The sequence below is a fragment of the Fulmarus glacialis genome, unplaced genomic scaffold (assembly GCF_000690835.1).
Source record: "Fulmarus glacialis isolate BGI_N327 unplaced genomic scaffold, ASM69083v1 scaffold38955, whole genome shotgun sequence".
In the NCBI taxonomy this organism is placed as follows: Eukaryota; Metazoa; Chordata; class Aves; order Procellariiformes; family Procellariidae; genus Fulmarus; species Fulmarus glacialis.
The window spans coordinates 4,199-14,381 of record NW_009215641.1 but is presented as its reverse complement, the minus strand read 5'-3'; the positions used below and the strand labels follow the sequence as shown (position 1 = coordinate 14,381).

General features: G+C 55.8%; 1 protein-coding gene across 1 annotated transcript in view; it reads left to right on the top strand.

The window, feature by feature from the left end:
- Positions 1-3,069: 3,069 nt before the first annotated feature.
- Positions 3,070-10,183, top strand: part of LOC104077693 (oxysterol-binding protein 2-like) — a gene marked incomplete at its 5' end in the record, with an annotated part of 7,530 nt that continues 416 nt past the window's right edge. The window contains 6 exon segments of the mRNA XM_009579006.1: positions 3,070-3,321; positions 7,034-7,154; positions 7,945-8,048; positions 8,467-8,562; positions 9,013-9,197; positions 10,064-10,183. The exon segment at positions 10,064-10,183 is cut by the window's right edge and continues 38 nt beyond it. Coding sequence (XP_009577301.1) covers positions 3,070-3,321; positions 7,034-7,154; positions 7,945-8,048; positions 8,467-8,562; positions 9,013-9,197; positions 10,064-10,183 — 878 coding nt within the window.

Below are 10,183 nucleotides of genomic sequence, written 5' to 3'. Positions count from 1 at the left end.
GGCTGCCTGCCAGGTTAAACCGTGACACCAGTGTTCATTCTGGGGACACAATGCTTGGAGAGCAGCCCCGCTTGCACTGACAGCACGGCAGGGCTGTGTTTCACCCCAGGGACCCAGAGTACCTTTATTTTCCTTGCAAAGAGCAGCCTTTTAGAGAATGAAGTGCTGTGGGGACAATCTACAGCACCACCGGTGCTGCTGGGTTTGCTCTGTGGGGCGAAGGCTTCGGGCGGATGGTCAGAGGTCTGTCCTGCTGCCTTGCTGCCAGGAGTCTGTCTGGAGGAACCCTCCTCGCGTGGGCTGCCACAGAGGGTAAGCGGGATGTGCATTTAATTCTTGCAGACAGGTAACCCTGTGCCTCGTATACCCAGACAAAATGCTGCCCAAGCCAAAGCTCCTCCAAAACCGCAGCCCTTTTTTTCCCAAGCAAACCAGCCCTTCCCAGGCTGCCGGTTCTCTAGCAGGTCTTCACCAGCCCAGTGAGCGGCATGGATGGGACTGGGTGCCATCGTAAGGAATGTGTTTCCTCAAAAACCATGAAGTCCTGGCAAGCTTGGGAGAGTTGTAAAACAGCTGGGGCTGACTGGGGTCTATTGTGGCACTGACTGGAGTGGGAGTAGCCCAGCAAAGTGTGATCCGTAGCCCTGGAGCTGTATTCAGGGTCCTTCGTTTCCTGGGTAAAGGGGAAGGAGCGTGTTACAGGGGCTTGGGTGCTGAATTGGTTGTATTTTGTCTCTTCTTAAAGCAATGCCTGACACTCTCCGAGTGAGAGTGATGAGTTTGTCTCTTCCTTGTGCTATTTCCAGCCGAGATATACAGCCCAGTGCCATCCGTTAGCATTTTTGCAGCAGCATCAATATCAGATAAAGGCGTGATGGGTACAGAAATAAGCTCAGGACGTGAAATGCCAGCAGCTGCCGGTGCCTGGAGAAAGGAAATTTATACCTTCCCTATCAATCAAATCATTCCGGGAGCTGCTAAAGCTGAGTCCAAACCTGAGAGCAATACGTTCTGCTCGCACAGCAGCCCCCAGTGCCGACTCGGGGGATGTAATTACTTCGTCCCTCCCTGGGGCGAGTGGATCTGGTTTCCCAGCACTGCTGTCTCTGTAAACTGTTCAACAGAGCTATGGGTTGTAAAGAAGCGTGGCGTCAACCGCTCGCTGTCAGCTCCTCTCTCTTGATATCTGTACAGATAGAGGCAGGGAGATACTTTGCACCCCGCAAGCTCGGCCGCATGCAGCATTTCTTTGGGAGATTCACCCCAAGAACAAGCAGCCCGTGGTAAGGCGTCGGGGGGTAATTTAATCTCCTTTAAACAGCCATTTAAATTCTGTCTCCGTAGTACGTGTGCTTGGAGCGCAGGAAAAACTGGCAGCTCTGTGAATTGAGACGGAGCTGCTGAATGAGGGCTTTCAAGCTGACGTTGCAGCAAACGGAGCGAAGGAGGAGGAGAAGGAAGCAGAGCAGCCGGTTCGGGGAGGGCTGTTTGGAAACGTCGTTCAATACAGTACAAACTGTCGGTGAGCCTGTTGTGCGCACTGAGCGATGGGAGTTTCTCCTTCCATGCGCTTCACCCGATTCTTAGCAAATTAGGGGCATTTCCAAGACCCCATCCCCTTCCTGGGTGACGTGATGGACTGAAAAAATGCTCCTTAATTTTTCCTCTGAATGAACAAACCTGCAGCATTGAAAAGGAAGAAAACAGCTTTAGGGATTTTGCGTTTTGGGTGGGTTCATCTTCCTTCCTTCGTGGAAAGGTTTTGCTTTGCCGCTGCCCAGGCGGTGCCGGTGGAGAGGATGCAGCTGCCGGCTTTGGTCTCATGCCGCCTGCATCTCTCCCAAGAGTTATCTCAAGCCACCTGTGATTTGCTTTTTTTTGTGGATGTGATGCTGCCTTTTTTACACAGCTCTTTCTTTCTCGGATGCTGTAAGATCCCTGCTACTTAAATCCCTGAGTGGAACGATCTGGGGCTTGTTTTCTTTAGTGTGAAATATGTAACTTGGCTTATAGAAGTGGTTCTCCCATCCTTCAACCATCTGCCCCTTCCAAAATGTGTTTCTTTGTTCTGAACTGAAAATAAAAAGTGCATTTCACATGGTTTTGAGGCAGAAGACCTTCTGAGACAAAGTATCTCCACCTTCCTTTCAATTATTTTTATATTTCAGTTCTTTTCAGAACACAAAATGTTGCTAAAATCAACAGTTTGTTTTTTTCCCAGAGATGTTTGCAGCCTGTCCAACCTGGCAACGTACGGCAAAGTTTTCCAATTGACGAAGCAGTGACTTGGGGCTGGAAATACAACCCCTTCGGGCTTTCCCGGGACAGAGCTTCCCCTCCGCGCTCTGCCCCACAGGGCATCGCTGCCGCCGCTGCCTGTAGCTCTCACACGCAGTTCGGGTGCTGTTGTGGGGCTGCAGTCCCAGGAGCAGGGACACCCCGAAATGGGGCTTTTTGAGGTTTTCCGAGCAACTGAGCCGCAGCCCGGCGTGGGGATGGCTTTGCCAGGAGGCGATGGAGGGCAGCCCGGGAAGCAGCACATCTCTACCCCATGTCACCTCTTGCTCATGGCTGGTGGGATGCTGGCCGGGAGGCAGGAGGGAGCTGGTCTTGCTGCTGAGGCTTATTTTGGAGGTCACTGGTGCTCCATCACCGGCGCAAGGTGATACCTGGGACGGTATCTGGTTAGCTCACAGGGCTGCCGGCTGCCTGGTACACCTCTTCTCAGCTGGGAACTTCATGCTCTCGTGATACAGTTCAGGGAGCTTGGCAGAGCACGCGTTTCTTGCCTTTATTTAATGTTGGCGTGATGCTGCAGAGGCAGTGTGTAGGCAGCGTGCCTTGGCATATCCAGCCCTGTGCTGTGAGCTGCCCTGCAGGGCTGCTGCTTTGGTTCGGCAGTTTCCATCCACTCTGGATCCCTGACTCTTGGGGTGCATCGCACTGTGCTTGGAGAGCCAAATGTGTGGGATACCGGTGGCTAGCAGGACACCGGGCTGGGGGAAAAAGGCAAAGGGTGAAGTTCCTGGCTTGGCATCTCTCTTGCTTTGCTGACCCTTACTTGTTCCCCTCCAGGTAAACTTCAACGAGCCGCTCTCCATGCTGCAGAGGCTGACGGAGGACCTGGAGTACCACGAGCTACTGGACAAAGCAGTCAAGTGCGAGAGTTCCACAGAGCAGATGTGCTTTGTCGCTGCGTTTTCGGTGTCTTCCTACTCGACGACTGTCCACCGCACTGCAAAGCCATTCAACCCGCTGCTGGGGGAAACATATGAGCTCGACCGGCTGGAGGAGTTCGGCTTCCGTTCCCTGTGCGAGCAGGTGAGCCGGGGTCTGCGGAGGGGCTCTGCATGTCTGCCCCGCTGCTTGTGTCTGCCCAAAGCAGCCCTTCCCTGAAGGAGACCCAGCATCTCCTCACACCGAGCCTTCCTCCTGGCCGAGACAGCCAGCAAATTCCTATTGGCATTGGCAGAAGCAGCAGCGGGCACAGCCCAAGCCGTTTTTCAGAAGCAGGAGAACAGTGTGCCCATCCCAGCGTTGCAGAGCAGGAGGCAGGGAAGAAGGGGAGGAGAAAGGTGTCCATCACCCTGCCGGGTCTCCTGGCAGCCTGCACGGGGCTGGGGTTGCTGTCACATCTCAACACTTGAGCAGAAAGGGAGAAGCTCTCCTCACCTGAGCTCTCTCCTAGCCGTGTCAGTGATGCCCGCGAGCTCTGATGCGGCTCCTCCCTGTTTCAGGGTGTCTTTGGGCCAGAGGGTGCCTTGCGGTCTTGTTTCTTTCTTGTTGGACTGAAAATTTTTGGTATCAGAGCCTGGGGGCAGCCCGAGAACTTCTGACAGCCCCATACTCTAACCACAGAGCACATCTGGCACACATTGGTCAAACAGCAGGTCTTAATTAAAGACCTGGAGCACTTAATGAGTTGCGCCCGGTGAAGAAAACCAACTGTTTAATATTTAGCACAGTTGGCTGGTCTGTCCTGGATTCCTGGGGATGGATGGGGTCAATTATCACCCCTTGCAGGCAGGACATCACGTTCTTTACTGAATTTCTTTACTGAAAGAGTGGTCAGGCCTTGGAACAGGCTGCCCAGGGAAGTGGTGGAGTCACCATCCCTGGAAGTATTTAAAAGACGTGTAGATGAGGCGCTTAGGGACGTGGTTTAGTGGGCATGGTGGTGTTGGGTTGATGGTTGGACTCGATGATCTTAGAGGTCTTTTCCAACCTTAATGATTCTATGATTCTATGGTGGGGGCTCTGCGTTCCCCAGGGGGTGGCTGCGCCGTCTCAGGCAGAGCGACTGTTATGTCTTTCAGTGTTCAGAAGCATCAAACAAAATCACAAACCTGTGTCACTCTGCAGAGGCCGATGCAGGTCCAAGATCTGCAGAACCTTTCAGCAGACTGTGCCCCTGAGCCCTGTGGGCTTTCTGGGGGGGCGTTGCATGGGAAAAAGATCTTGCTGCTAATCTGGGCATGCCATGCTGTGGTACGTGATGCTCACAGCAGTTGTCAGACATGCGGACAGGGCGTGCTGGGAATACGCAGTGAGGAGGCTCAGGCTTGCACCAGCATCCCTGTGTCCCCTGACGTGGTTTAGCTTGTCTTGTCCCTCATCATCATCTTCTCCAAGTCATGGCCTTTCAGACCCAGGTTTGGAGCAGCCGCTACAGCAGGTGCCGTGATCTGCCATCAGCTCCTCTCAGGACACGTAGGTGCGGACAAAACCCCTCCATGGTAATGGGTGCCCAAGCTTGGCAGACTCTTGGAAAGCTCTGGCCCGAGGCAGGACGGCACCTCCCGTCACACCTCCTCTCTCTCGGCTGTGCTGCTCCAGGCAGGGATGTTGAACGGGCTCTGTGGGATCTCCTGGAAATGTGGCCCCTTGCCTGTGACAAAAGGAAAGGTGCTTTAGTAGATAATCTCCAGGATTTGTGTCTCTGCTGTGTCTCTGTGCCATCCAAAGCTGCATGCCTGATGTCAGCCACCTTTGATCATCCCCAGTGATGCCCAGATAGTCTGTCCCAGCCTTGGGAGCTTGTGCTCTGGGCTGCAGCGAGCCAGGACGCTGCTGACCAGAGTGTAAAGACCTACAGGTGCGAACGTGCCTCCCCTTCCTGCTCTGGCCAGCACCTTTCCTGCTCCTGGGAGGCAGATCGGACGTGGCAGCATCCCTCCAGGCATCCCCTGGCACTTTGCTGTGAACATCGCAGAGCTCAGGTTCATCACAGCATCACACCTTCACCTCCCCTTGCCTGGCAGTGATTCCCCCGTCCTGCTGCACAGCCAAATTCCCCAGTTGGCTTTATGCACAGCAGAGAGAAATTAGGGGTCCCTGTTCTCCAACACCTCCCTGGGCTGTCACCCTGCTCAGCCTGGTATTATAGGAAGTGGATGATTCCTTACCAGGATGCGTGATCCATCCCTTAGCCAGCAACACCCCTCATCCTCCTGGGGTACAGTCAGAACAACGGGTTGGGTTTATTACCCTCATTCAGGCTGTGCTGATGAAGCCCTGCGCTGCCCGTTAGGTACCGCCGGACATGCCCGACCACATCACTCCCACACCTTGCCATCCCTTTTCTCATTCCTTCCCCTTCCTTTTCACCACCCTCCTTCCACCATCACTGTCCCCTCCCAAATAAATAACCTGCCCTGAATTACTTTTTCCGGTTGGTCCCGGTTTTCCTAGACCTATACCCAGATTTGGTATTTCTGACGCCTCCACGTTAGCTGAGCCACAAGCCGGGCTGAACCCCTGGGTACGCCTCCTGCCTGGTCCTCGACTCCCTGCCTCGCTGGCACGGCATGTGAGATTCATCCAAAATTAGGTTTATTGTAACTTGGAGCAAACCTGCTCCGTTGCAGCACTTTGGAGCCTTTGGTCCATGAGCAGGGCCTCTAAATCTGCCTCCTGGAGCCATCTTAAAGGTGACAGCACGGCTTTGCGCCGGCGCAGCATTAGCAGTGCTTCTTACCCTGGTGCTGCGGTTGGTGCGGGCAGCGTGGGATGGACACGTGGATGCTGTTCCCACTGCTCTGAACTTTCCTTGGATGCTGCACGTGCTGCTCAGCCCACCGATGCGCTTAGCAAAGCGTTGATAATCTTGTGCTTGAAATCCAGTTACCCAAATAGGATTTTCTCCTGCTGGTGACAGTGGGATTTAATGGAGAGGTTTTTGCTCTGCTCACATTTGTAATCCAGTAGCTCGGGGCGCTCAGCCTGTAATTACATCGGTGCAAATAATCTCTGAACTCGGTGGCGTGGCTGTCGGGGCCCGGTGGTTGGCGGGTTCCCGGTAATGGGTGGCGTGTGCTGTGCCGGAGCGCCGCGGGTCGGCTGGGTGAGACCCTGTGTGAGGGCAGAGCCCTCTGGCTGGGATGTCCTGCTCCCACCTTGGTTTTGGACAACTTTTCCAGTGCAGGGGGATGTGAGCGCCGTCCTTTTACAAGTCATCCCCAGGGATGGAGGATGTCGTATCTGCTTTTCCAGCCCAGTGTGTCTATAAGGGCAAAGCTGAAGTCTTGGCTGGGCAGGTCCATGTGTCTTGGGCAACTTGGGGACCTGTGTCCCAGGAGTTCCCAGGCAGAGCAATGGGAGCCGCTGCTGGTAGGAGAGGTGCTGTTACGCTGGGATTACTGGGGATCTGGGCTGGGTTTTGGCACATCCCTGTTTCTCAACCAGGATCCCTGGAGAGCGGAGTCATGTCCTCGGGTCACAGTACAGCATCATCTCACAGAGATAGTTGCTCAAGTTAGGTTTTTTACAGCTGATGCTTTGCTAATGAGCCTTAGAAAACCTTGGCAGGAGCTCAGTGCATCTCCACGTGCTGCCGGGGTACCACACGGGAGGTCACCCCAATGCCAAGGAGAAGATTGGGCGGTTCAGGTCAGCGCAGTGGAGCATCCTCAAGGCCAAAGCTGGTGTGGAGCTATTACCTCTCCTAGGAGTCACGCTGCAGTGGCCGAGCACTCGCCGGAGCTCTCTGGTGCTGGTGGCTGTGACCTTACGGGCTGTTTCTCCTCTCCCCCAGGTGAGCCACCACCCCCCGGCAGCCGCCCATCACGTCTACTCGAAGCGAGGGTGGACGTTGTGGCAGGAAATCACTATCGCCAGCAAGTTCAGAGGCAAATACCTCTCCATCATGCCACTGGGTAGGTGACTTATGCCGAGAGGATCGGGGCTTGCTTTTTTCCCCTGCACTGCTCATACAGTACCCCAGAGGTTAAAGCAACCTCTGCCGGTCCCTTGGGCTCACGTAGGGCTCAGTGAATTCCATCCCGAGCGACGTAGGAGCACAGATTTGTGCTCCCGATCACAGACAACCCTACAATAACTCCTCTGCCCTGGAAATGGCAATTATGGCAGCTGCAAAGGGAGACTGCTTTGCTCGCTGTTTGCACCGTAGCGGATGTGTGTTGGAAATATCCTGCTTGCCCATGAATTGATTTATCCTTAAAGGATATTTAAAGGTTAGCTTGCTGCCTGTTTTAACCCTCTCCCTGGCAACCAGATGCAATAAGCTGCCTCCTTCCAAGGTTTTATTTGTCTTCTGCCTATCCCTGGGCTGGGCTGCACACCCGGGGCTGGTCCCAGAGCTGTGCTGGTGCCCAGCTGGTCTCATGACACTGAGAGTCAACCAGGCAGCACACTTCTGACCTGCTTTTAAAATTAGTGCTTTTTGGAGGGGGCAGCAGGAGGGCAGAGTGCCTTGCAGGTATTGCAGCTCCCTTACTGCAGCAGACCACAGAGCACACAGCAAGGGGAGGGATGAATCCAGACCCAGCCCTGGTTGGGAGCTGATGATGGGAGATGCAGGTGGAGGGGCCAGGTCGGCTCCGGGGACGAGCGTGGTGCTGGGGTGTCATGCTCCAGGGGAGCGTGCCCGCAGCCCTGCCTGGCCGTCTGCCCTCACTGAGCTCGGGACTGCTCCTCTCTCCGCAGGCACCATCCACCTCGAGTTTCACTCCAGTGGGAATCACTATGTCTGGAGGAAAGTCACCTCCACTGTTCACAACATCATCGTGGGCAAGCTCTGGATTGACCAGGTCGGTGGCTACGGGTCCAAGGTGACGGATCCTGCCTGGCCTCGCCTGGCTCCGGGGAAGGGCAGGGGGCTGGAAGGGCATTGCTGTCCTGGGGTGGATGCCAGCGCTGCCTGGTGTCCGCACCGTACTCCTACCGCGAGAGGAAGGTGTGTTTCCCTGGCAGGGATGGGGGGGAGGCTTCTTGGAGCTCCTAATGGCTCTTCCCAAGGCCAGCAGCTCCGTGGGGCAGGGTGGTCATGCGCATGGTGGGTTTTACCCTGCTGCTGGCGAGCCGGGGGGCTGGTGGGGGCGGCCGGTGCAGTGGCTGCAGCCAGAAGTGATGCTGCAGCTGGTGTTGATTTGTACCTGCATTACAACTAACGCCTGATTTGTCTCCTTGCAAAGTCTCACTCGCTGTGGTTCTGTGTCTTTCATCTAGTCTGGTGAAATAGAGATTGTTAACCATAAGTCAAAAGATAAATGCCAGCTGAAATTTACCCCCTACAGCTACTTCTCCAGAGACGTCCCCCGAAAGGTATGTATCCAGGTATCTCCCTGCTCCTTCTGGCAGCCTTGTGTGGGGTGAGACCTGGCTCTTCCCTCTAAGCTGGGCTCACGGGGTCCCAGTACTGCAGCTGGGATGAGCCCCAGCATGGGGCCAAGGAGCTGCGCTGGCACCTCTGACGTGGGTCACCAGGGAGGACTGGGGGGACCAGCCGTGTCCAAGCGGAGCCTGTGTTTGGGCTCTCCGTGTGCCAGAGCTGGAGCACTGAGACCTGGAAAGGATTTGATGGGCTGCAGACCCACCTGCCTGGTCAGGATGGGCCCACACTCCCCCTGTGCTGGGCACAGCTGATGTCCAAGGACACGCAGTGCCAGGTCCAGCTGCTTCGGTTGGGGCACCTGGAGAGTGTTCTGCCCCCCTGCACCTCTCCCTGTCCTCTCGGTACTTCCAAACACCACCAGAGCCATCTCCTTCTGCCAGGTGACGGGGGTGGTGAGCGATGCTGATGGTAAAGCCCACTATGTCATGTCCGGCACGTGGGATGAGAAGATGGAATGCTCCAAGATAGTGCAGAGCAGCCACGGCAGCACCAGCACGGAGGGCAAGCAGAAAACTGTCTACCAGACGCTGTCTCCAAAGGTCCTGTGGAAGAAGTACCCCCTCCCGTGAGTCCCCTCCTCGGCGCGGGGTGCTGTGCTTGAGGGTGCAATAGCCGGACGGGGATTAATGGTGTCACCTTGAGCCCCATAAGATGGAGGGGGCTCATGTGCCCAGCCCTGCGGACACGGGAAGGGGACCAGGACTTGGGTGGCTGTGTGGCTTTTTCTGGGGTGTAAGCACACAGCAGGAGGGGAGAGCAGGTCCCTGCAAGGGGAGGGTGGCTTTGGGGAACACTTGCAGGTAGGTTTTAGGTAGCCAGGGTTCCTGGTTAGGTCTTTTGGGCTGCTGGCCACGGCAGGGAGATGTATTGGCTGCTTTGCCATGCTGGTGAGTCCCTGGCCATCCTGTCCCACTGGTCACGTTAGCACGCCAGGGACCAACCCTCTCTCGACACTCTCACCCACAACAGGGCTGCTCTCAGGCACCAAACCAGTCTCCAACCTTTGGTAGCACCAATGGCTGGTCCCTGCTTTGGAGATGCTCTGTTGGAATGGTCCCCGGTGGAAAGCAACCTCTGCTTGGTGCCACCAGTTCTGTAATTGGGGATCCAGCAGCTCTTGCGTGAAGCTGTTTCGTGTCTCGGCTGTGCAATACAGCGCTTGGAGTGTGTAGGCTTGGCTTTTAGCTTCCCCGTGTGGAGCCAACAGAGGAGGGGTCTATTCCCCTCCGAGACACCCATCAAGACATCACTGGCATCTCCACTTAGAGGGTGGGAGGCAGGGCTCCCCAAAGGACCTCTACACGTCTGGTTTGGGGTAGCAGGAGCAGCATCAGTGGGGCTGGGGTGAGACACAAGGACACGAAGGGCTGGGGAGCTCTGCTCAGGGTAGGCACCACCTCCACCATCCTGATCCGGGCTCTCTGGCTGCAGGGAGAACGCGGAGAACATGTATTTCTTCTCTGACCTGGCCCTCACCCTGAACGAGCCCGAGGAGCGAGTGGCCCCCACGGACAGCCGGCTGAGACCCGACCAGCGGCTGATGGAGAGCGG